Below are 25,825 nucleotides of genomic sequence, written 5' to 3' on the forward strand. Positions count from 1 at the left end.
TCGCAGGGAGGCCCTGTAAAGTTTTTTCACACCAGTGGTTAACTTCAACATATCCAGGGTCACACTGCAGTAGGCCTGGTCGCACAGGTCAGTGTGATGGATTGATGTTTGGTTCTTTGTGGGCCTGTTTTATTATTTGTCACTTTTTACAGTTGTTTTCCACAAACATTGCCTGCAGGAAGCACATATGACAGCACTCTACAGAGCATCTTTGCAAATTAAAAAACTGATTCTGTTTGTAAATGGGTGCCACTTTTTAAGCTATCTGATTCAATGACAGGGGCCACTTTCACGTCGATACCTGGGCCTATTATCTGTCCCAGTCCAACTCTGGATATATCCACCAATCCATGACATCATTTTAACCTTTGTTAGAATATGTACTCAGGTATTAGGGTTTCACCACATACTTTTTCTGTTGTGAATGGTAAATCAGCCCCTATCCGAGCATCGAGTATCCATATTATCGACATTTCTCTATCCTACATCGTCTCCATGTAATACTCCCTGTGGTTTAGGAGTGCCTCCCAAAGGCTGCTCATATATCTATCCTTGATAGACACCATGCAACACTCTTGGTGGTTTAGGAGTGATTCCAACCACATCTGGTCTGGGAAAGGATCAGGTTCAAGCTCTTGAAAACAAGATAATGAGTAGAAGACTAGAGTTCTGAGCTCAAGGGAGACTATACACATTACAGTTTGTGAGTGATTTTGACTGGGCATGAATACCAGCCAATTAAACCTGAAAAAAAACAATTGGAATGTCATACCACAGAGGTGGAAAAGTAAAATGTTCCCATAACTAGTTACATGAGGCAAAAAACAGGTCATGTTTGTGAGATGGAAAGGCTGCTGAGGTGCACCATTCCTGCAGATTCAGTGACTGCAAACAGATGTCCTCAGAGATAATCCATAGAACACAAAGGCCACACTTTAAAGTTACAATAACAGCCAATATATATCCTCACACATATCACATTGAAATGAAATGTTGGCCTTCTACCACTGTCTATCAGATGTCCTCCGGGGGATTCATACATTTACAAATCTGCAGAACCACTCCAGTCCTATCTAAAATCTCAATGGGAATTAACATGGGAAATGCACTTTGTTTGACCCCACCTTTTTCTCCCTGGTGACCCTACCTTGGACTAGCCCCACCTAGCAAGGGTAGCGACTGGACCCTCATGACTCGACGGTGGACCCGCCCTCCCTGGTAAAGGTAGTGACTGGTCCCTAGTGACCCCACCCTGGAGCAGCCCTCCCTAGAGAGGGTAGTGACTGGACCCTGGTGACCCCACCATGGACCACCCGTCCCTGGCAAGGGTAGAGACATAACCTAGTGACCCCAGCCTGGAGCAGCCCTGCCTAGCAAGGGTAGTGACAGGTCCATTGTGACCCAACCCTGTACCAGCCCTCCCTAGCAAGGGCAGTGACAGGACCCTGGACCTCACCCTGGACCCATCCTCGCTAGCAAGGGTAGTGACCGGTCCCTTGTGTTTCCACCACGGCGCAGTCCTCCCTAGCATGGGTAGTGACTGGACCCTGCCTGAACAACCCTCCCTGCAAGGGTAGTGACAGGACCCTCGTGTACCCACCCTGGAGCAACCTTCCCTAGCAAGCGCACTGGCAGGACCCTAGTGACCCCACCCTGGAGCAGCCCTCCCTAGTAAGGGTAGTGACCGGACCCTCTTGATCTACGCTGGGGCAGCCCTCCCTAGCATGGGTAGTGACTGGTCATTCGTGACCCCACCCTGGACCAGCCCTCCCTAACAAGGGTAGTGACTAGACCCTGGTGACCCTACCCTGGACCACCCCTCCCTAGCAAGGGTAGTGACTGGACCCTTATAACTCCACCCTGGACCTGTCCTCCCAAGCAAGGGTAGTAACTGGTCCCTTGTGTCCCTACCCTGGAGCAGCCCTCCCTAGCATGGGTAGTGACTCACCCTGGTGACCCCACCCTGGAGCAGCTCTCCCTAGCAAGGGTAATGACCGGTCCCACATGACCCCACCCTGGAGCAGCCCTCCCTAGCATGGGTAGTGACTCACCCTGGTGACCCCACCCTGGAGCAGCCCTCCCTAGCATGGGTAGTCACTGGACCCTTTTAACCCCATCCTGGCCCGTCCTTCCTAGCAAGGGTCGTGACCGGTCCCTTGTGACCCCACCGTGAACCAGCCCCAGCCTAGAAAGGGTAGTGACTGGACCCTGGTAACCCCACCCTGATCCCATCCTCCCTAGCAAGGGTAGTGACTGGATCCTCGTGACCCTACCTGGAGCGGCCCTCCCCAGCAAGGGTGGTGGCCAGACCCTGGTGACCCCACCCTGGACCCGCACTCCCTAGCAAGGGTAGTGACCGGACCCTTATGACTTCACCCTGGAGTAGCCCTCCCTAAGATGGGTAGTGACATGACCCTGGTGACCCCACCGTGAACCATCCCTAGGCTAGGAAGGGTAGTGACTGGACCCTCGTGACCCCACCCTGGACCAGCCCTCCATAGCAAGGGTGGTGGCCGGACCCTCGTGACCCCACCTTGGACCAGCCCTCCATTGCAAGGGTGGTGACCGGTCCCTTGTGACCCCACCCTGGACCAGCCCTCCATTGCAAGGGTGGTGGCTGGTCCCTCGTGACCCCACCCTGGACCAGCCCTCCATTGCAAGGGTGGCGGCCGGACCCTCGTGACCCCACCCTGGACCAGCCCTCCATAGCAAAGGTGGTGGCTGGACCCTTACAACTCCACCCTGGACCTGTCCTCCCAAGCAAGGGTAGTAACTGGTACCTTGTGTCCCTACCCTGGAGCAGCCTTCCCTAGCATGGGTAGTGACTCACCCTGGTGACCCCACCCTGGAACAGCCCTCCCTAGCAAGGGTAATGACCAGTCCCACATGACCCCACCCTGGAGCAGCCCTCCCTAGCATGGGTAGTGACTCACCCTGGTGACCCCACCCTGGAGCAGCCCTCCCTAGCATGGGTAGTCACTGGACCCTTTTAACCCCATCCTGGCCCGTCCTTCCTAGCAAGGGTCGTGACCGGTCCCTTGTGACCCCACCGTGAACCAGCCCCAGCCTAGAAAGGGTAGTGACTGGACCCTGGTAACCCCACCCTGATCCCATCCTCCCTAGCAAGGGTAGTGACTGGATCCTCGTGACCCTACCTGGAGCAGCCCTCCCCAGCAAGGGTGGTGGCCAGACCCTGGTGACCCCACCCTGGACCCGCACTCCCTAGCAAGGGTAGTGACCAGACCCTTATGACTTCACCCTGGAGTAGCCCTCCCTAAGATGGGTAGTGACATGACCCTGGTGACCCCACCGTGAACCATCCCTAGGCTAGGAAGGGTAGTGACTGGACCCTCGTGACCCCACCCTGGACCAGCCCTCCATTGCAAGGGTGGTGACCGGTCCCTCGTGACCCCACCCTGGACCAGCCCTCCATTGCAAGGGTGGTGGCTGGTCCCTCGTGACCCCACCCTGGACCAGCCCTCCATTGCAAGGGTGGCAGCCGGACCCTCGTGACCCCACCCTGGACCAGCCCTCCATAGCAAGGGTGGTGGCCGGACCCTCGTGACCCCAACCCGGACCAGCACTCCCTAGCAAGGGTAGTGACCGAACCCTTCTGACTTCACCCTGGAGTAGCCCTCCCTAAGATGGCTAGTGACATGACCCTGGTGACCCCACCATGAACCATCCCTAGCCTAGAAAGGGTAGTGACATGACCCTGGTGACCCCACCGTGAACCATCCCTAGGGTAGGAAGGGTAGTGACTGGACCCTGGTGACCCCACCCTGGACCAGCCCTCCCTAGGAAGGGTAGTGACTGGACCCTTATAACTCCACCCTGTACCTGTCCTCCCAAGCAAGGGTAGTAACTGGTCCCTTGTGTCCCTACCCTGGAGCAGCCCTCCCTAGCATGGGTAGTGACTCACCCTGGTGACCCCACCCTGGAGCAGCCCTCCCTAGCAAGGGTAATGACCGGTCCCACATGACCCCACCCTGGAGCAGCCCTCCCTAGCATGGGTAGTGACTCACCCTGGTGACCCCACCCTGGAGCAGCCCTCCCTAGCATGGGTAGTCACTGGACCCTTTTAACTCCATCCTGGCCCGTCCTTCCTAGCAAGGGTCGTGACCGGTCCCTTGTGACCCCACCGTGAACCAGCCCCAGCCTAGAAAGGGTAGTGACTGGACCCTGGTAACCCCACCCTGATCCCATCCTCCCTAGCAAGGGTAGTGACTGGATCCTCGTAACCCTACCTGGAGCGGCCCTCCCCAGCAAGGGTGGTGGCCAGACCCTGGTGACCCCACCCTGGACCCGCACTCCCTAGCAAGGGTAGTGACCGGACCCTTATGACTTCACCCTGGAGTAGCCCTCCCTAAGATGGGTAGTGACATGACCCTGGTGACCCCACCGTGAACCATCCCTAGGCTAGGAAGGGTAGTGACTGGACCCTCGTGACCCCACCCTGGACCAGCCCTCCATAGCAAGGGTGGTGGCCGGACCCTCGTGACCCCACCTTGGACCAGCCCTCCATTGCAAGGGTGGTGACCGGTCCCTCGTGACCCCACCCTGGACCAGCCCTCCATTGCAAGGGTGGTGGCTGGTCCCTCGTGACCCCACCCTGGACCAGCCCTCCATTGCAAGGGTGGCGGCCGGACCCTCGTGACCCCACCCTGGACCAGCCCTCCATAGCAAGGGTGGTGGCCGGACCCTCGTGACCCCACACCGGACCAGCACTCCCTAGCAAGGGTAGTGACCGAACCCTTCTGACTTCACCCTGGAGTAGCCCTCCCTAAGATGGCTAGTGACATGACCCTGGTGACCCCACCATGAACCATCCCTAGCCTAGAAAGGGTAGTGACATGACCCTGGTGACCCCACCGTGAACCATCCCTAGGGTAGGAAGGGTAGTGACTGGACCCTGGTGACCCCACCCTGGACCAGCCCTCCATAGCAAGGGTGGCGGCCGGTCCCTCGTGACCCCACCCTGGACCAGCCCTCCATTGCAAGGGTGGTGACCAGTCCCTCGTGACCCCACCCTGGACCAGCCCTCCATTGCAAGGGTGGTGGCTGGTCCCTCGTGACCCCACCCTGGACCAGCCCTCCATTGCAAGGGTGGCGGCCGGACCCTCGTGACCCCACCCTGGACCAGCCCTCCATTGCAAGGGTGGTGGCCGGTCCCTCGTGACCCCACCCTGGACCAGCCCTCCATTGCAAGGGTGGTGGCTGGACCCTGGTGACCCTGCCCTGGACCAGCCCTCCATAGCAAGGGTGGCGGCCGGTCCCTCGTGACCCCACTCCCTTCAGCACCAGAAGCACGATCCCGGGTTCATCAGATGCTGTTCCTAAGGAACTGCGCCAGTAGCCATAGCCACCGAGTCACTGGAAGCTAAACCTTTAAATAATTACAGGTCTAGATTACAACTTCAGTTAAAGGAAAGCAGAGACATGGGTGGAATGACATTTCTTGTCACATTCTCATTGTTGGTTGGTTGATTACCGCTCTTGCTTCGCGTGCCTGAATGTTTGTTGTTTATAGTGTTAGTGACAGTGACGAAGTAAAGAAACTTGTATAGTTAACATCTTTTGGCCGTGCTAAGTTAAGGCATTGTCCATGGGGGCTCATTCAATTGAAAACATGAACAATAGGGTCATCCCAAGGAACGCGTGTGTTTTGTGAACACTTGTTGCCAAGAGATGCATTTACACAACACTTGTGATGCTATATAAAGGCAGCTCGGATACATAACCAACAGAGTCAACATATAAGACACAAACATCACGCACGAAACTGACACACAGACCTCAAACCCACACCTCGTGCACTGACATCACAAACAGGCACCACACAGTCATCAAGCACAGACATCACACAGACGTCACCAGCGTCCACTCTCCCAGGCCACCGCTCCATCACTTTGAAGACATGAAGGCTGTCTTCTGCTCTCTTCTCGCTGCTGCCCTCCTTGTTGGCACGGGTAAGACTTCAATGAATGACACACTACGGATTTAAATCTGTGTGTGGCTGTACATACCTGGTCACCTGTAGAACTACCTGTGTGAGACTGTGCATGCCGCGTTACCTCTGATGCACCTGTGTTGGGAGAGCTGTCCATGGTAAGCCATCTTTAAATCTACCCCTGTAAGGCTGATAATCACATGATGCGTCCATGGGGTAGCAGGACCATTCGAGGGGGACCGGCCAGTCTGGGTGTTCTGAGCATTAGGGGCTATGTGGATGCCCTTGGTATTTGAAGGTTTGTCCCAGAGGAATGGAGGGGCCTGCCTGCAAGCTGACTCCTGCAGGCCCACGAAGACCAGGAACTCACCTAGAAGGTGGGAGGGGGGTTTAGTGATGAATTCATCACAGTGGCAAAGGCTGATGTTTTGCTAGCATGCTTTGGAAGTGGCCCCCCTCTTGCCAGCACAGATCCAGCTGACCAGATTGGAACCCACACACTCAAAGCTTTTACCATGACATAGCAAGGGCCTTCTCTAAAAACATAACAGGGGGCTTTCCTTGATCTGCAGTCCAGGCCTCCCTGCCTCCCAGGGACGCACGGCACTGATTTAGCCTAGCTCCCACAGTGTCCGATTAACTCCTCGAAGTAGAGTAGAGGGACCCCGTTTCACTGCCGCGTGCACCCCCAATGCATTGAGGCCCACTGTTGGTCTTTCATTTGAGGGAAGAGGAATCTTCCGAGCCGTCACACTGTTCTGCTGGAGACACCTTTTGGTCTGGCCTCAGCTGAAATGATGGGAGTGGGAAACTGTAGGAAGGTAGCCCCTTTCTAGCCTTGTTACCCCCACTTTTGGCCTGTTTGTGAGTGTATGTCAGGGTGTTTTCACTGTCTCACTGGGATCCTGCTAGCCAGGGCCCAGTGCTCATAGCGAAAACCCTATTTGTCAGTGTGTTTTATATGTCTCAATGGGACCGTGCTAGCCAGGACCCCAGTGCTCATAGTTTGTGGCCTGAATGTGTGTACCTGTGTAGTGCCTAACTGTGTCACTGAGGCTCTGCTAATCAGAACCTCAATGCTTATGCTCTCTCTGCCTTTAAATGTGTCATTGTAGGCTAGTGACCACTTTTGCCAATTTCAATTGGCACACTGGAACACCCTTGTAATTCCCTAGAATATGGTACCGAGGTACCCAGGGTATTGGGGGTCCAGGAGATCCCTATGGGTTGCAGCATTTATTTTGCCACCCATAGGGAGCTCAGACAAATCGTTACACAGGCCTGCCACTGCAACCTGAGGGAAATAACACACACGTTATTTCACAGCCATTTTTCAGTGCACTTAAGTAACTTATAAATCACCTATATGTCTAACCTTCACTTGCTGAAGGTTAGTTGCAAAGTTACTAAGTGTGAGGGCACCCTGGCACTAGCCAAGGTGCCCCCACATTGTTCAGGGCCAATTCCCCGGACTTTGTGAGTGCGTGGACACCATTACACGCGTGCACTACATATAGGTCAATACCTATATGTAGCTTCACAATGGAAACTCCGAATATGGCCATGTAACATGTCTAAGATCATGGAATTGTCCCCCCATGCCAAATCTGGTATTGGGGTGCCAATCCCATGCATCCCCGGGGCTCCAGCATGGACCCCGGGTACTGCCAAACCAGCTCTCGGGGGTTTTCTCTGCAGCTACCGCTGCTGCCAACCCTCAGACAGGCTTCTGCCCTCCTGGGATCTGGACAGCCCAGTCCCAGGAAGGCAGAACAAAGAATTTTCTCTGAGAGAGGGTGTTACACCCTCGCCCTTTGGAAATAGGTGTTAAGGGCTGGGGAGGAGTAGCCTCTCCCAGCCTCTGGAAAAGCTTTGAAGGGCACAGATGGTGCCCTCCTTGCATGAGCCAGTCTACACCGGTTCAGGGATCCCCCAGCCCCTGCTCTGGCGCGAAACTGGACAAAGGAAAGTGGAGTGACCACTCCCCTGTCCTTCACCACCCCAGGGGAGGTGCCCAGAGCTCCTCCAGTGTATCCCAGACCTCTGTCCTCTTGGATCCAGAGGTGTGAGGGCACGCTGGAGGCCTCTGAGTGGCCAGTGCCAGCAGGTGATGTCAGAGACCCCTCCTGATAGGTGCTTACCTGACTAGGTGGCCAATCCTCCTCTAAGGGCTATTTAGGGTCTCTCCTGTGGGATATTCTTCAGATAACAACTTGTACCTTTATTTTTAGTAACCCTGAGTATTGTGTTTCTTGTGATATAGTACCTATATGATATAAGTGGTATAGTAGGAGCTTTGCATGTCTCCTAGTTCAGCCTAAGCTGCTCTGCTATAGCTACCTCTATCAGCCTAAGCTGCTAGAACACTACTAATCTACTAATAAGGGATAACTAGACCTGGTACAAGGTGTGAGTACCATCAGGTACCCACTATAAGCCAGGCCAGCCTCCTACAGAAACTGCATCTCACACTCCTGAGTCTGCGCAGTTGTGGAGCAATGGCCCATGATTAATGTCATCCATCCCTACGGCATCCCTTATTGACAGGAGTGATTTAATAAAGGGCCATCTTGTTCTGTGACTGGCTCCACCTCTCCACAATCTGGATTTTTAGGAACCGAGCTGTCAGTAGATAGGTTTACAGGTTGAAGCTTGCGACTAGTATTCTGCGACCAGATGTTCGTACACCTGGCCCATCTGCGCTCCAGCTTCACACGAAGGCGTGCAGGTATTGATGCCACTTGTAGTTTCCAAGCTCCTTTTGTGTCCTACAGACACAGGAATACGGGCCAGATGCAGGAAACGTTTAGCGACTCGCAAACGGCAAAAATTGCCGTTTGCGACTCGCTAAACGCGTTTCCCTATGCAGAAATGCATATTGCGAGTCGGTACCGACTCGCAATATGCATTTCAGAATTGCAAATAGGAAGGGGTGTTCCCTTCCTATTGGCGATTCGGAGTGGCATGCAATACTATTTGCGACCGCATATGCGGTCGCAAATGGTGTCGCAGTTACCATCCACTTCAAGTATATGGTAACCCACTCGCAAATTGGAAGGGGTCCCCACGGGACCCCTTCCAGTTTGTGAATGGACCCAAAACATTTTTTTCAGGGCAGGTAGTGGTCCAAGGGACCACTGCCTGCCCTGAAAAAAAAACGAAACTAAAGGTTTCGTTTTTTTTTTTAAGTGCAGCTCGTTTTCCTTCAAGGAAAACGTGCTACACTTAAAAAAAAAAAAACTGCTTTATTGAAAGCAGTCACGAACATGGAGGTCTGCTGACGACAGCAGACCTCCATGTTTGCGAGTGCCTAGACTTGCTATGGGGCCGCAATTAGCGACCCACCTCATGAATATTCATGAGGTGGGTCATTGCGACCCCATAGCGAGTTGCAGACGGTGTCTGAGACACCGTTCTGCATACCAATTTGCGAGTTGCAAATTGCGAGTCGGAATGACTCTTAATTCGCAACTCGCAAATTGGATTTTTCCTACATCTGGCCCTACGTTCTGTTGTCAAGTAGTACTGAAGGTGAGAGGCACTGCTTGCGAGTATTCAGTTGAAGCTCAGTGCCTGAACGTCACTATGGAGAGCCAGGCACACTTCCTCTGAGTAAGAAAGCCGGGAGGAGATGTGATGTGTTATATGGACACCTGTCTGAGCCCCTAGGACGATATCCTCTCTTCACTCCAAGTGCCCCACAAAAGTATCTTGACACAAAGGCCCGTATTTATACTTTTTTTTGCGACGCTTTTTGACGCAAAACGGCGCAAACCTACAAAATACAGTGGCATTTTGCAAGTTTGCGCCGTTTTTGCGTCAAAAAACGACGCAAATGCGGCGCAAAAAAGTATAAATACGGGCCAAAGTGTGAAATATCTGCCGCATGACGTTAAACAGGTAATCAAAGCAAATTCTTTCCTGCTGAATAGCTCAGGTGGTTAATGTGCCTCACTATGAAGATCTGTGTGTGTACCTGAGAGGCACAAGCCATGGTGTATCCCCATAGCTTCTCATCATTTTGAAATAAATAGAACGTTTTCTTTTGAGTTGGTTAATATATGTGTTTTACAGTGACAGAAAAAAACTCCAATATGTGTCATTTGCTATGCAAGGAATGAGTTGTACACTCTATGAGGGAGGCTATGATTAAAGTGAGACAGGGCTATTCACAACGACTTGCACTGTGTTCCAAGGTGTAAGACATGCACACAAAGAGCGAGGCTATGCTTTAAAGCCAGACCTATCATCTTTGCCAACGCTTGTTTAAAATGCTGCCAGCTATCAAAATGAAAGTTTTCAGACTGATTTTCAAATCTAACCTTTAAAAATCTAAATGGATACATTTGAAACTATAGGTAACTTTTCAATATTCTGATCTGGTGTAGGTCGTAGTCTGTCCTACCTAATTAGTATTCAAGGATGAGCACATCAGATGCATCCCTTCCCGCCAGAGGGCAGGGGTGGTGAGGACAGAGGGCAGGGGTGGTGAGGACAGAGAGCAGGGGTGGTGAGGACAGAGAGCAGGGGTGGTGAGGCAGAGAGCAGGGGTGGTGAGGACAGAGAGCAGGGGTGGTGAGGACAGAGAGCAGGGGTGGTGAGGCAGAGGGCAGGGGCGGTGAGGACAGAGGGCAGGGGCGGTGAGGACAGAGAGCAGGGGCGGTGAGGACAGAGAGCAGGGGTGGTGAGGACGGAGGGCAGGGGTGGTGAGGACAGAGAGCAGGGGTGGTGAGGACAGAGAGCAGGGGGGGTGAGGGCAGAGAGCAGGGGTGGTGAGGACAGAGGGCAGGGGTGGTGAGGACAGAGGGCAGGGGTGGTGAGGACAGAGAGCAGGGGTGGTGAGGACGGAGGGCAGGGGTGGTGAGGACGGAGAGCAGGGGTGGTGAGGACAGAGAGCAGGGGTGGTGAGGCAGAGAGCAGGGGTGGTGAGGACAGAGAGCAGGGGTGGTGAGGACAGAGGGCAGGGGTGGTGAGGCAGAGAGCAGGGGTGGTGAGGACAGAGGGCAGGGGTGGTGAGGACAGAGAGCAGGGGTGGTGAGGCAGAGAGCAGGGGTGGTGAGGACAGAGAGCAGGGGTGGTGAGGCAGAGGGCAGGGGCGGTGAGGACAGAGGGCAGGGGCGGTGAGGACAGAGAGCAGGGGGGGTGAGGGCAGAGAGCAGGGGCGGTGAGGACAGAGAGCAGGGGTGGTGAGGACAGAGGGCAGGGGCGGTGAGGGCAGAGAGCAGGGGGGGTGAGGGCAGAGGGCAGGGGGGGTGAGGACAGAGAGCAGGGGCGGTGAGGACAGAGGGCAGGGGCGGTGAGGCAGAGGGCAGGGGCGGTGAGGCAGAGGGCAGGGGCGGTGAGGACAGAGGGCAGGGGCGGTGAGGACAGAGGGCAGGGGCGGTGAGGACGGAGAGCAGGGGGGGTGAGGGCAGAGAGCAGGGGCGGTGAGGACAGAGGGCAGGGGTGGTGAGGACAGAGGGCAGGGGTGGTGAGGACGGAGAGCAGGGGTGGTGAGGAAAGAGGGCAGGGGTGGTGAGGACAGAGGGCAGGGGTGGTGAGGACAGAGAGCAGGGGTGGTGAGGACAGAGGGCAGGGGTGGTGAGGGCAGAGGGCAGGGGTGGTGAGGGCAGAGAGCAGGGGTGGAGAGGCAGAGAGCAGGGGTGGTGAGGACAGAGGGCAGGGGTGGTGAGGACGGAGGGCAGGGGTGGTGAGGACGGAGGGCAGGGGTGGAGAGGCAGAGAGCAGGGGTGGTGAGGACAGAGGGCAGGGGTGGTGAGGACGGAGGGCAGGGTTGGTGAGGACGGAGGGCAGGGGTGGTGAGGACGGAGAGCAGGGGTGGTGAGGGCGGAGAGCAGGGGTGGTGAGGACGGAGAGCAGGGGTGGTGAGGACAGAGGGCAGGGGTGGTGAGGACGGAGGGCAGGGGTGGTGAGGACAGAGAGCAGGGGTGGTGAGGACAGAGAGCAGGGGTGGTGAGGGCAGAGAGCAGGGGTGGAGAGGCAGAGAGCAGGGGTGGTGAGGACAGAGGGCAGGGGTGGTGAGGACAGAGAGCAGGGGTGGTGAGGACAGAGGGCAGGGGTGGTGAGGACAGAGGGCAGGGGTGGTGAGGACGGAGGGCAGGGGTGGTGAGGACGGAGGGCAGGGGTGGTGAGGACAGAGGGCAGGGGTGGTGAGGACAGAGAGCAGGGGTGGTGAGGACAGAGGGCAGGGGTGGTGAGGACAGAGAGCAGGGGTGGTGAGGACGGAGAGCAGGGGTGGTGAGGACAGAGGGCAGGGGTGGTGAGGGCAGAGAGCAGGGGTGGTGAGGGCAGAGAGCGGGGGGTGAGGACGGAGGGCAGGGGTGGTGAGGACAGAGGGCAGGGGTGGTGAGGACAGAGAGCAGGGGTGGTGAGGACAGAGGGCAGGGGTGGTGAGGACAGAGGGCAGGGGTGGTGAGGACAGAGAGCAGGGGTGGTGAGGACAGAGGGCAGGGGTGGTGAGGACAGAGGGCAGGGGTGGTGAGGACAGAGGGCAGAGGTGGTGAGGCAAGAGAGCAGGGGTGGTGAGGACAGAGGGCAGGGGTGGTGAGGACAGAGGGCAGGGGTGGTGAGGGCAGCTGCACCAGGCTCTTATGTGGAGATATCACATAACATTAATACAGGCTCAGGGGACATCAGCAGAAGCATCACATCCTGCCGGAGAGCCGGGGTGGTGAGGACAGAGGGCAGGGGTGGTGAGGGCAGAGAGCAGGGGTGGTGAGGACAGAGGGCAGGGGTGGTGAGGACAGAGAGCAGGGGTGGTGAGGTCAGAGGGCAGGGGTGGTGAGGACAGAGGGCAGGGGTGGTGAGGACAGAGGGCAGGGGTGGTGAGGACAGAGGGCAGGGGTGGTGAGGCAGAGAGCAGGGGTGGTGAGGGCAGAGGGCAGGGGTGGTGAGGGCAGAGAGCAGGGGTGGTGAGGACAGGTGCATCAGGCTCTTATGTGGAGATATCACCTAACATTTATACAGGCTCCGAGGACAGCAGCAGAAGTATCACATCCCGCCAGAGGGCAGGGGTGGTGAGGACAGAGGGCAGGGGTGGTGACGACAGAGGGGCAGCGGTGGTGAGGACAGAGGGAAGGGGTGGTGAAGACAGAGAGCAGGGGTGGTGAGGACAGAGGGCAGGGGTGGTGAGGACAGAGGGCAGAGGTGGTGAGGCAAGAGAGCAGGGGTGGTGAGGACAGAGGGCAGGGGTGGTGAGGACAGAGGGCAGGGGTGGTGAGGACAGCTGCACCAGGCTCTTATGTGGAGATATCACATAAAATTAATACAGGCTCAGGGGACCTCGGCAGAAGCATCATATCCCGCCAGAGGGCAGGGGTGGTGAGTGCAGAGGGCAGGGGTGGTGAGGACAGAGGGCAGGGGTGGTGAGGACAGAGTGCAAGGGTGGTGAGGACAGAGAGCAGGGGTGGTGAGGACAGAGGGCAGGGGTGGTGAGGACAGAGAGCAGGGGTGGTGAGGACAGAGGGCAGGGGTGGTGAGGGCAGAGGCAGGGGTGGTGAGGACAGAGAGCAGGGGTGGTGAGGGCAGAGAGCAGGGGTGGAGAGGCAGAGAGCCGGGGTGGTGAGGACGGAGGGCAGGGGTGGTGAGGACAGAGGGCAGGGGTGGTGAGGACAGAGGGCAGGGGTGGTGAGGACGGAGGGCAGGGGTGGTGGGGACAGAGGGCAGGGGTGGTGAGGGCAGAGAGCAGGGGTGGTGAGGGCAGAGAGCAGGGGTGGTGAGGGCAGAGAGCAGGGGGGGTGAGGACGGAGGGCAGGGGTGGTGAGGACAGAGGGCAGGGGTGGTGAGGACAGAGGGCAGGGGTGGTGATGTGGTACTGAAAATTCTGGACCCGTGTTATAAACATAGTCGTATCCCAACGATTTTGGTATCAGCAGACCGAGAATGATTAGAATAGTATGCACAAGCATTGTATTCATATTCGGGTAACTAAATCACCCGAATATCAGAGTTTCCGTTCTGAACCCTCGTGTTCCATTTAAACGACAGCCATTTTGTGATTGCCCTCACATAGGCCAATGTCTAATGCTGAAAACGAGTCTGAAGGACACGTACATCTTTGCTGACTCCTCTGTGACCTGGGCAAGCTGACTCCACTGCCTGAAGCCAAACCTGTTCGGCCAGTTTCTTTCCCAGTGGCCAAATGAGATTAGTATCAAGGCACAACACATCATAAAACCTTTCATCACACACAAACCATGCCTAATCTTACACACACCTGTCTCTGTTTCTTTCTTTATGACTTGCTTTACAAGGAGGAGGTGCCTGTTTATATTGGGGGTCCGTCGATATCTGATGAAAGTACTGAGCCTTGCCGGGTAATTGATTGAGGCCTGGACAAACTGAATTTTGGCTTGTCATCATAAGCCTGCTATTTCTTTGTAGTGAAAATATGTGAATGGTCAACTGTAAAATAAGGAATGTTTGCCTAAAGCATAATATTTTGTATAAAAGAGAAGGTTAGCTTTGCAAAGGGAGCAGTCTCCTGAGAATATACACTGTGTAGTACTTCTAGGATACCTGTTACTGGCTGCAGCCAATAAACAAGATCTTTGACTTCACCAAGAAGACTCTGTGTTTCTGTAGTCTGAAACAGGAAGGACTCGAAGTCTTAGGGTGTGTTCCCTGGCACCACTGGGTTCTGAAAAACCCAGTACTTCAGTGAGGCAGAGAGCAGGGGTGGTGAGGACAGCTGCACCAGGCTCTTATGTGGAGATATCACATAACATTAATACAGTCTCAGAGGACCGCGGCAGAAGCATCACAGAGAGCACCAGACGTCTCTTATATGTTATTGTATACAATCCATACAGGGTGAGGGAGGGACCAGAGCAGAACCAGAACAGTCTGTGAAAGGCTCAGAGGGAACAGAAAGACACTGTTACATGGCCTCTGAGTGGGAGGAGACGATGGGTGAATGGCATGAACCTCTTACCAGTTGTTTGTCCTTCCTCAGGTCACGCTTTGAAATGTTACACATGTTCTGGAGCTACAAGCAACACAGAATGCGTGGAGCAAACCTGTTCCACTGGATTGGATTCCTACTGCAGGAGCACCTATGCATCTGGCTATGGTAAGGAAGGCTGACCACTGGGTGCAAAGGCTGTTTTATATTAAGCGCTCTACCTTAGAAAGGGATTTCCCATAATGCACTGCTAATCTGAGCCCCAGATTGCACTTGCATAGAGGTACCAGTGATATTGGAAATACTGGGTGTTGTGTTAATGTGAAAAGTAATATTGTATGCAAGGGTGTATCTTTTTAAATAATGTTAGGGGGGGGGGTCTGAGAATTCCCAACAAGCAGATGTAATTCATTTCATAAAGGCTGTCTGCTTAAAACCTTTAGCATATACAAAAAGATGTGGCAAGAGCTAAGGAAGTGCCATTGCATCCTCAGTGGTGGATTTAAACATTGTTCAATGACAGCAAATGCAAAAACAGACATAGAACAGACATGTTTTTTTTAATGATGAGAGAACACTCCAGACAGGGGTTGTTGCCACATGTTAAAACACTGCTTAAACCTTCAACAATAACCATAATCCAGTGGGTGTCCAAGAAGAACCCAATCACATGCCTACTTGAAATCTGACCATATTTAAAAATAAAAAATATGAACATGTGAGTAAGGAATTGGAAAATTATTTGGGCTGGGTGACTGCCCACCCTGGGAAATAATCACAACCCCGGTGAGCATAATCCATCAAACTCAATACATTTATTTGAGGTCATCCCCCTTGTAGCTATGGCACAGGGCAGACAGGCTTCACATAGGGTAAGGTGTAAAATATTTATACAGTACTCAAACAGTAGTAAAGTCAAAATGCAAAACTATAAAGATCCGGAACCATTTTTTTAAAGTAACATTTAATAAATATAATGATATCAAAATGACAAAAATACAATAAGTACAACTGGATATATTAATTTTGGTTGGAAATAGCACCATGAAAAAGTAAAGCACCAGTCATAGTCAATGGTCATGGTAGATTGGGATCAAGGTGCAATTTCACACTGACTGAGTGGATTGGTCACAGTGAACATCTGGAAGTTAGAAAGTTCGAAAAGATTTCCAAGTCCCACAGCTTCTGAGGAAAAGTTTTCAAAAGTTTCCTAAATTTCTCCTGGTGCCCCAACAACCACAAAAGAAATGTTCTAACGCCCCAAGGACCTTTGGGAAGGTGCTTAGATACTAACAGGTCATTAGGCAGAGGCCAAAAGCAGGATCCAGTTTCTGCCCAGTTGCCACCGGTCAGCTGGGTACTTCCAGGAGAAAGCTTCTTGTCTCATGGTATCCACACAGAAGGCCAGCAATCTCTGGGACACCAGTGCGGGCTCCCCATGTAATCCTGGCCCTGCTCTCATGCTATGCTTAGCATGGGAGCAGCATCAGGATTGGTCTGAGCAGCTTGTTCTGCCACTCAGACAGTGCACTTGGGTCCATGCACGTTGGAGAAACCTAAGTGCGCATGTCAGTTTGGCTGGCTTAAGAAGGCCAACCAAACTGACATGTGCACTTAGATGCACTCTCTCCACTCCTCCTACCCCATCCCATGGTCCAGCTCCACCCCTCCCTGCCCATGTTGGCTCAGAACCAGTAGCTAAAAAATAAAGTGATAATCAAATATTGTTTTATTTTTCAGCTGCTGGCTCTGAGCCAGTTGGGTGTTGCTCCTTGACCACTGTGGAGGAGCCGTCCCTGCCTGTACAGAAGCATCAGCGAGAGGGGTGGCACGCCCCTGCTGTGGATGTGTCTGGGAGAGCTCCCATCACCATCACAACTGTGCAGAAGTAACTCATGCCACTCGTAGGTGTGTTTCTGGGATAGAAAGCTGGTGCTCCTGCTATCTATCAAACTGCTGCCCACGGTATTCACAAGTCTACTAGCCACAAACATTCCGTGTTATCACTGGTAATGTCTAATTTACAAAAAGCCCAAATGTGATTAAATCATTTATTACATTAAATTATTATTTAAATCATTATAAATTCTCGAAATCATGATAACTGAGGATGAACGATTAAATTCAAGCAACTTTTTAAAAGAAACTAATAATAATTCAGGGCACAAAGTTGACATTAAAATGATAATTGTGATTCCAGTTGTCACACTTTTTCTGTAGCGATAGAGCCCAGATTCCAGCTTTCTGCACATTTCAAAGGGGGCGGCATAGCTGGCTCCTTTGACAGAATAGACCCCGTGTCAGTGGCCACACTTGTGGCTGCCTGGAGGGGCCAGGTGGCAGCACGCCCCCAGGGGTAGATGGTAGAGGTCACAGAGAGAACGTTCCCGAGGTTAAAGGCCAAAGCATCAGTTGGCGAATGGCCTGTGTCATTGAATTCTCTCCTGATGAAAGCACACTTGTGTGTAAGTTTACAGCCTTTTGTAATACACAAAGCAATTCTACCAGAGGTATATTTCTGAATACATGTCTTTTTATGTGCGGACCCTCTGCCACTAGGGCTGAAACTCTGCAGTTGTAAAGATACTACTTGTAATATTGCTTTCTGAATCACAACACATCACAAACCTACACAGAAGAGCAAGTTTAGGTTGGTGCATCAGGTTCTCAATCGTGGGAGGCCAGGTGATAGCACACTCAGGATTGGAGGCTGCACAATTAGCTCATGGTACAACCCATGGGATTGTCTGTCTGAGGCTCGGGTATGACATCAGAAGACAACAGAAGATGCAGTGAATGCATACATCAGGCAGGAGAAAAGTCCAATGGTTTTTCAACAGGGCTTCCTTGGAACATGGAACCATCAGAGGGTAATGTTGAGACAAAGGTGAAACTGGAGACCAAGCAGAGTCAGTGTGATGGCCGGAGGTTGAGGTGTGCCACTGACTGTCTCCGAGTCTGTCTACTTCCTATGGTTCCCCTTACAATCCCTGTGTAATAATCCTTGTACTTCTTCGCAGGGGTTTCAGCCATGAGCAAGATCTGTGCGTCAAGCTGCACGGCGGGCTCGGACACTGTTCTAGGTGTGACATCTAAAGTGACCTGCTGCACCACTGACCTGTGCAATGGTGCCCCCAGCGCGCGGACCAGCTACACCCTTCTCTCGCTGGCAGCGGGCATCAGCGCCCTCCTGGTCAGAGCTGTGCTTTGAGGTGAGGATCTTGGAACATTTTACCTTTCACAGCCTCACAGGGCTCCAGGTGGTGCATCTCAACAGGGTACGAGCAGCACCTCTACGGACCTTCAGGGATGTGCCCCCCGTAGTAGGTGGCTGTACCTTCTTGTCAATACCTGGAGTGTAAGTTGCTTCTTCTCCAATGTGACTTCATCACTCATGGATCATGCTTGTTAAATTACATAGGAGGTTCGCATCTGGAGGCATGTGTCAGTTCATACATGTTTGATTTAATTGTCGCTGAAAGCGTCAATGTTACGGTCATCTTAAAAAACTAGCTGTTTCTTTGGGCTCTACTCAGTTATTAATGAGAGGCAATAACCTACTCCCTTAGAGCTCAGAAATTAACCTCAGGGGCGTAGCTGTTTGGGGAGGGGAGTTTTTGCCATTACCCCCACCCCATAAAAAATGTATTATGTAGGAAATGGTTGGGTATAAGTGCTTTCAGCCACGTGATGTGAAGTGTTTGTTGGATTTCACGCTGACAAAAACACACACTCTTTCTCGTCTTTACTTTGAAGGCCTTAAAAATGTTGAAGAGTTTGAACAATAGCGCGTTTTGAGTAGCTGCAACAATCCACACTCCTCTCTCTTTCCACCGCCCCAGAAGCCCCCTCATGTTCTGCTAATGATATAACGGGCCAGATTTAAGAAAATTAGCACTGAATCCAGTCCAGCGCCACTTTTCTCAGGCCCCCTTAGCGCCCCCTAACTCCACCATGTGTGCCCCATATCGAAGATACAGCGCACCCTGGCAGTAGTTAGGGGAACCATCGTCAACATTTTTGATGCTAGTTTGGAACTTTGCTGGATGAGCGTCAACAAATTGTACGCTAATCCTGCAAGGGACCCAGAAGCCCAGTGTAACCAATGGAAGCCTTTTTTTAACGCCTGCTCTGAGCAAGTGTTAAAAGTGCCCAAAAAAATGACGCAAAAAAATATTTTCGATTTCTTGGTCCCATTATTTCAGGCCCCCTAACGGGTGAACACTCCTCATGCATACATTATGCATGGCACAGTCATAATGTAGCACAAAGGGTTGCAAAGTGAAGCATGGCATGCATTGGGCCACTTTGTAAATTTGGCACTGCGATTTTGGCCTAGTTGGGCCACATTAGTGTAAAGGAAAATTATGCTAATGTGGGGCAAGGAGGCGCTAGCGGGCCTTAAATCTGTCTCAGTGTATTTTAACAAGACGGACCCGGAACAGACATAGAAGACATAGAAGAGGTGAAGCTCACGTGCTATAGCAGGTGAGCTTCACCTCTTCTATTCTTTTTCTTTTCCTTTTTCTTAGTTTTGTCTTCTTTTCTAGTTGGTTGTTCTGGCTCCTTCTTTTTTCTTTGGGTGATTTTCATTTTTCAATGTTGTTATTTTTGGTTAATACTTTGTGAAGTATAGGAATCACGGCTATCAAGGGGAGCACTTATAGATAAAACTCATTCCAGGGTAGACAAAGGAAGGCCCGTTAGCACCCCACCAGCAGGAGCTCTCTCAGAGCGTTGCTATCTGGCCCTGTAGCTTGGCTCCACCCTCGATTTATAGTCTTGAAATTAAATGTAAGTCTGTGCTAAGAATCTGAAACCAATCCCTGTCACTGCGAGTAACTCTTCTCTCAGTGTGTGGGGCTCCCTCGCCCAACCAGAGTTGTGGCTACCTGTGGGCTACACTACCCTTGAAAAATAGTGTTGGACAATGGCTTCAACCTCTATGTCCAATATGCCAGCCTGTATGAACAAAAGAGCATTTCCTCTTTATGGATCAAATCTGTTTATTGATTTTTCAATTATAAAACATCGCATACGCAACACATCACAATATTACCATTAGGTTCACAGGTAGCTTACTGCATGCGCAACGGTAGAAATAAAAAACCTTAAATTCAAAATACAACTTTGTTTCCCCACAGCTGGCTGACAATACAAGAATCAAACAATCTCAGGCTCCTTTACAATATAGTCCTGGTCCTATATATACATCTCCTTGAAGGTGCGCTCCCATCCACTCAATTCAAATTCAGAACCCTCAAGTAAGTCGGACATGTCAGTTCTGAAAACTCCCTGGATAGAATTAGTAAGTATGGTTGTCAAAGTTCTTTAAAGTCCCCGCTCCATTTAAAGCTAAGGCCATTTGCCGTCCCTTCAATGATCTCAGGGGAAAAGTGAGAGGATTGGGAAGGCCCAACAAGATATATGCAGGAAATCTAGGGATCTGAGTGTCAAAAGCCCTGTCCACAGTGTCTATTATGTTCTTCCAGTACCGATGTAGTTTGGGACAATGCCATAGTAAATGCCCAAGCGTGCCCCCTCCCCACACCTCCTCCAGCAAAGACTAGATTTATCGTGATCCCAAGCGTAGATCCTTGCTGGGGTGTAATACCAGGAGGAGGCCACTTTATAGGCTGTCTCTGTGTCTGCTGCATTGTAAGCTGTGTGGTGCGCCCTATAAAAAACATTCTCCCACTCGTCTTCCGATAACTCTCTCTCTAGTTCCCTCTCCCATCTCAATTGATCCTCAGTCTTGGGTGGACGGGCCTCCCCCGCAGGAGAGCATAGAGCTCAGAAACCACGCGCTTATCGCCCTTTTTCATTAGAATCCATTTTTCAAACGGTGTTAACGGCCTATCCATGAAGCACCAATGTTTCTCAGAAGACGGTCGGCTCCATTCCAAGAGGAAACGCAATTGTGTTGCTTGAAAGTATCGAAGGAGGCAGGGGACTGCCAGCCCACCCTCCCGCTTAGGGCGATACAGCACCTGTCCCGGTAGCCGCACTGCCTTCCCTTCCCATATAAATCTTAGAACCGCCGTTTGGAGGGTCGCTATCGTTCGCGACGGGGGCTCCAGCGGAAGCGCCTGAAACAGATACAGTATACGTGGTAGGATGGTCATCTTCACTGCCGCCACCCTGCCCAACCAAGACAGTTTGATTCTCCCCCAAGACTCTAAGTCATGTTGCACCTCCCAGGTTAGTTTTGCGTAGTTCAATGACGCTGTGCGGGCGACTATGGAGCCCAGCTCTATCCCCAAGTACGGAAGCCCCGAGGAAGACCATATAAAATGGAATCGGGCCTTCAGGTCCCTTTCATGCTCAGCACTGATAAACTTGCCGATAGCCTGCGATTTTAGCATGTTCATCCGGAACCCCGAGACCCGTCCAAATTCCTCTAAAACACCTATTAGTGCCGGCAATGAGGTCATAGGCAGCATTCCCTCTTTAGTGTGACTACCATGTGCCCTTCAAAGGTGGCTTAATAATTGAAGCTTGGTTTATATGCTCACTGCTACTCTGCGCATTCTGCCCAGAAGGCGCCACACCTCCCATCTATGCGGGTCCTTTCTTCCCTTTCCACAGGAGAGCAGAAACCGCTCTAGGACAGCAGCTGTAACTACTGATACATTGGGTCAACAAATTGGCAACTTTAAAATTCACCCTTTGTAAAATAGTTAAATTAAACATGACTTGAACAATAGGTGGAGTTTAATGCAATGTTTTTTTAAAATACTTTGCAGTGTCATATTTAGTAGTCCCATCTGGATGTTAGCATTGCTGAGCTGCCAGTGTGTAACTCGATACTCTCTGATGGGGCTGCTAGCCTTGCTGCAGTAAATACATCAATGCAGGGTTTTTACATCCAGGACATGTAAAGGTTACAAAATACATGTCCTTCTTTTTAACATAATGCACTCTGCCTGTAGGGCTTGATAGGAATGCTGTAGAGGTGACTATCAAGTATTGAAAAGAAAAATCTGTACTTTGCCATTGGGTTAACTGGAAAGATGAACACTCCTCCTGTCTGTATTGGGCGGCTGAGAGACATGCTTTTCATTGTCAGACTAGTGGTGGCACAACCAGCACTTCAGTCCATGAGTGGCACTTAGCACACAGGCCCTATTTCCACCTGGTATCATTAACTTATACCGATTGGGTGAAGTCAACAAAACTTCAAGGTCAGAGCACTAGAACTGAGACCTAGACTGCAGGTCTCAATGCATCTCAGGGTTGAAAAATCAGCATCTAATAGTCAAAATGTGGGAGCAAAAAATGGGGGTGGAGCTGCAAACGGTCATTGCCTTACCGATGGCCACATTTGATTAAGAGGATATGCATTCGTGTTAACATGGTAATCAATTCTATTGTATTTGGTTGATGCAGCACAAAAGATCAAAGACATGGGTACATCAGGGAAAAATGCATTCAAATGAGCAGTAAAACCTTACAAAGGTTAAGTAATATTGCTCTGTGTCTCCAGATAAAGTGAACTCACACAATAAATCCCCCCTCCTTCTATCCTAATAGTCACCCTCCATTGGGATTGTTGCCCATACTCATGTCTGAACTATCCTCACCTCTGAGGACATTCCACCTGACAGTCCCTCCATACTTATGAGCCAAGTGGCTTCCTATTACCTCTCGCTGACCTGTTTCATCAGTCTTATGATCCTGGGGTCGCCTGTTCAAACTGCAAACCATCACCCTAGCTACCGCATTGGTGCTCTGTATTTTAAATATGGCGTTACCATGGTGTCACTAGGCGGGCGCTAAGGGGCACAAGGAAAGTGGCGCTGCACTTTTAATAAATCTGCCCCCAAGTCTTTAGGACAGGAAAACGGCCACATTGTAAAAGTGGCATTTTCAGAATTGGGACTTAAGATGCAACTTTACCATTAAAGGGGGTTTTAAATTACAACACCCATTTAAAAGCTATCACGTGTTAAATGCTACGGCATAACCTAATGAGACAATCCCTGCAGTAGCGAAAAACTAATTTGAGAGTAATTTAAAACTCTCTGGTCTATTCAGAACCTGCTCTAGGGTGTTAAAAACAAGGTTTATGCTTCGCACAATGTTACTTTGCCAGGCCAAATGGCAGTTTAAGACTGCACTCCCAGGCTGCAATGGATTGCGGCACGTTTAAACTTAAAGTGTTATTTAATGGGTGCAAAACAAGAGCCTCGTGTCCACTAGTAGCATTGAATGTACTGGCCCTGGGGACATGTGGTGCCTCTTTATGAGGGACTTACGAGCAATGGAAATGTGACAATTGGATGTAAGCCAATTGGAACATGTTTAAAGGAGAGGGAAGAGCACTTTAGCACTGGTTAGCAGTGGTAACGTGTACAGCATTCTAAGGCCACCTAAAGTGACTTCAGCAAATATAGGAGGGGTGAAGGCAAAATGTTTGTGGGAAGACCACCCTAAGGTTGACAGGCCTAACAGGAATGTTTGCAGAAATTTGGTTCCAGGGAACATCATTTGTGTATCACCAATTAAGGTATCTTGATGTGTTTTGATCCTGTTAAAATCTTCAGAATTAAAGATGTGGCACATTTGTGCTTTCGCAAATGCTGATATATTTTGAAATATTTGCGTAGTTCATTTACATGCACTTAAATTTTGTTTTGTGTTATAAAATAATTATATCTTACAGCCTTTCCTTTGACTCTCCCTGTACCCCAGCACAATTGTCATAAAAGCTACCTGTAGTTAGTGAAAGAAACAATATCAGTATTCTGTTGAAAATTTAAGCAGCAATTTGTCGAAAAGCATAGCCTGACATTAGACCTCTGTCAGTGAACACAAAATGCGAGAAGATAAAAGACAAATTTAAATTCATCTTTATTGCTCATTCACTTTCTGAAACTCCAACATGGTTGTTTTAGTGGTGCTGCAGCACACCCATAACTCCTACTTCGAGCACTGTAATTTCTCTAGCATAACCTAATTTCTGCTCTAGATACTTCCTTCCATGCTAATAGGACTCCTTTGCAAAGGGAAAGTGCTATGCTTCAAGAAGTGTTTACAGCAGTTTACTGTGTGCTCACCAGTGAAAAAGCAGAAATACTCACTACACTGAGGCTGCTAAAACGCACCCAGAAGCCTTGCCTACCTCTGCCCGGATATGCCAGTTTAGGTAGAAGGCACACACACATTTACATGCAGATTTACAACCACACTGCTGGACTGACTGGTAACAGATCTAGCCACACCATTATCTATCCAAGGTGCACACTAAGTCCAACTGTTTAACTAGTTTGCTTTCAGAGATCCTATTGATCCTTTCCAAAACAAAAAGAAGTGCCCTTGAAACTTGAGGCCAGATTTACTAAGCTCCTGTGTTGCCCTTGTGCCATGCAAGGCAATGCAACGGCTTAAATGAGATTAACTAAGTCATGCACAGCCACCTTGTGCGGCTCTGTGTTCCATAGGTGGAGCAAGACGTTCCCATGCATCCATCCATGGAATTTGTAGCATTCCCAAATTTACAAAGATTTGTAAACCTAAGAATGTGTGAAAATGGCATGCCTACCCACCAGAGGCATAAAGAGGCAAAATATATGTATTTCCCCTCATTATTTCCTCTTTCTATGTATACCGCATTCAGCAGCACAGGCAGAAAGAGGAAAATGCCTCAAAGTAGTCCATTCCTGCACAACTAAAATCCTGCCTGTAACACAGGCGCCCTTCCACCATTGTGCAGGCTTACCTGCATTGACGCAAGACAGCACTCAGTGCACCAGCACATCAGTGCTCATCAGTCAGACCCAGGCCCACAGGGACAGAATCCACTTGTGGTGCACAGGAGGGCCAGGCAGAGCCATAGATGATGACATCACCGGGGTTCAATGAGGCTCAAAGTGAGGTTACGTGTACAGGCAGCTCCTGATTACACCCTACAAGGGCATTAGAGAATTGCATGACTTCACTCTTCCCCAGAACTTGAGTCAGTGTCTCTCTTTCTTGGTTTAGTTACATAGGACACTGCGATAAGTGTGGTGAGTTACTAATCACTCCAGGTGCCATTGCTGACCATTGGGGTCCCTGTACAGACTGAATATGTCAAGGAAGAGCATGGAACCCTAGGGTGCTCCACAGATGATAGAGATAGTGAAAGAAAATATCAGCACATTCCATGTGGAACTCCAGGATGTGCATAAGGGTGAGATACCTGACTGTGTTGAAGACTGCTGAGAGGTCACTTCACCAGGAGGAAGGGGGTCTGCAACATCTCCCGGCAGGGAGGGCTTCATGTACAATGTGTAAGGTAACAGTCTTACTGCTGGTGGGTGGTCAGAATCCAGACCCGTAGCCATGTACCAGACAGTTGGCACTGATACAGTCTTGGAGTTGAGAATAGATTACATTTTCTGTCCCAGGATGAAGGATATCTGCAAGATGGACCAGTAGTTGGAGAACTCAATAGGATTTGATGCAGAGTTTTAAGGAGAGGGGGGTCTGGCTGCCTTGAGAACCCCTGGGAAGATGCCTTCTAGCTTTTGTAAGATCAATACCATTGAATTTGTTTATTTGCAGCACAACACATCTGTGAAACTGCAATAGCATGCATTACTTGCATTACAACACAGTGAAAATTGAGACTATTTTATAAATTAGCATTGACATTCATTTTAGTAATTTAAATATGACATTAATCTACTTGATTCCATAGGTGGAATGCAGCAGGTCAAAGGGGTCGGGACTACCTACAGGTGAAACGGATCTGAACTACCCATGACACCTGCATGTTTAACTGTGATGTATTAAGGATATATAAGGATATATTAAGTATGTGAGCTCAGGATGCAGACCCCTTTTCTACACCTTAAAATGTAAAAGTACAATGCTGATGACCTCACACGTGTGATCCATATGCAAACAAACCTCATCTCACCTTCTGCTTTTTCAATAAATAAAAACATAAATATCTGGAATTGATGAATAAAAATAAAGACTCCTCA

At 50.8% G+C, this 25,825-nt stretch overlaps 1 protein-coding gene across 1 annotated transcript; it reads left to right on the forward strand.

Annotated features, from left to right (window-relative positions):
• The first annotated feature begins 5,749 nt into the window (after window positions 1-5,749).
• Window positions 5,750-25,825, forward strand: LOC138283057 (lymphocyte antigen 6E-like). Its single transcript, XM_069221198.1, has 4 exons — window positions 5,750-5,969; window positions 14,904-15,020; window positions 17,873-18,064; window positions 25,537-25,825. Exons 1-3 carry the CDS (start codon window positions 5,918-5,920, stop codon window positions 18,061-18,063), a joined length of 360 nt encoding a protein of 119 aa, XP_069077299.1. The 5' UTR covers window positions 5,750-5,917; the 3' UTR covers window position 18,064; window positions 25,537-25,825.

Source organism: Pleurodeles waltl, chromosome 2_2 (genome assembly GCF_031143425.1).
Source record: "Pleurodeles waltl isolate 20211129_DDA chromosome 2_2, aPleWal1.hap1.20221129, whole genome shotgun sequence".
NCBI lineage: Eukaryota > Metazoa > Chordata > Amphibia > Caudata > Salamandridae > Pleurodeles > Pleurodeles waltl.

Excerpts from the sequence above, each read along its gene's own strand:
- LOC138283057 (XM_069221198.1), top strand. The coding sequence starts at position 5,918 with ATGAAGGCTGTCTTCTGCTCTCTTCTCGCTGCTGCCCTCCTTGTTGGC. Across the intron at positions 5,970-14,903 it reads TGCCCTCCTTGTTGGCACGG|GTCACGCTTTGAAATGTTAC; the intron begins GTAAGACTTCAA and ends GTCCTTCCTCAG. Across the intron at positions 15,021-17,872 it reads CACCTATGCATCTGGCTATG|GGGTTTCAGCCATGAGCAAG; the intron begins GTAAGGAAGGCT and ends ACTTCTTCGCAG.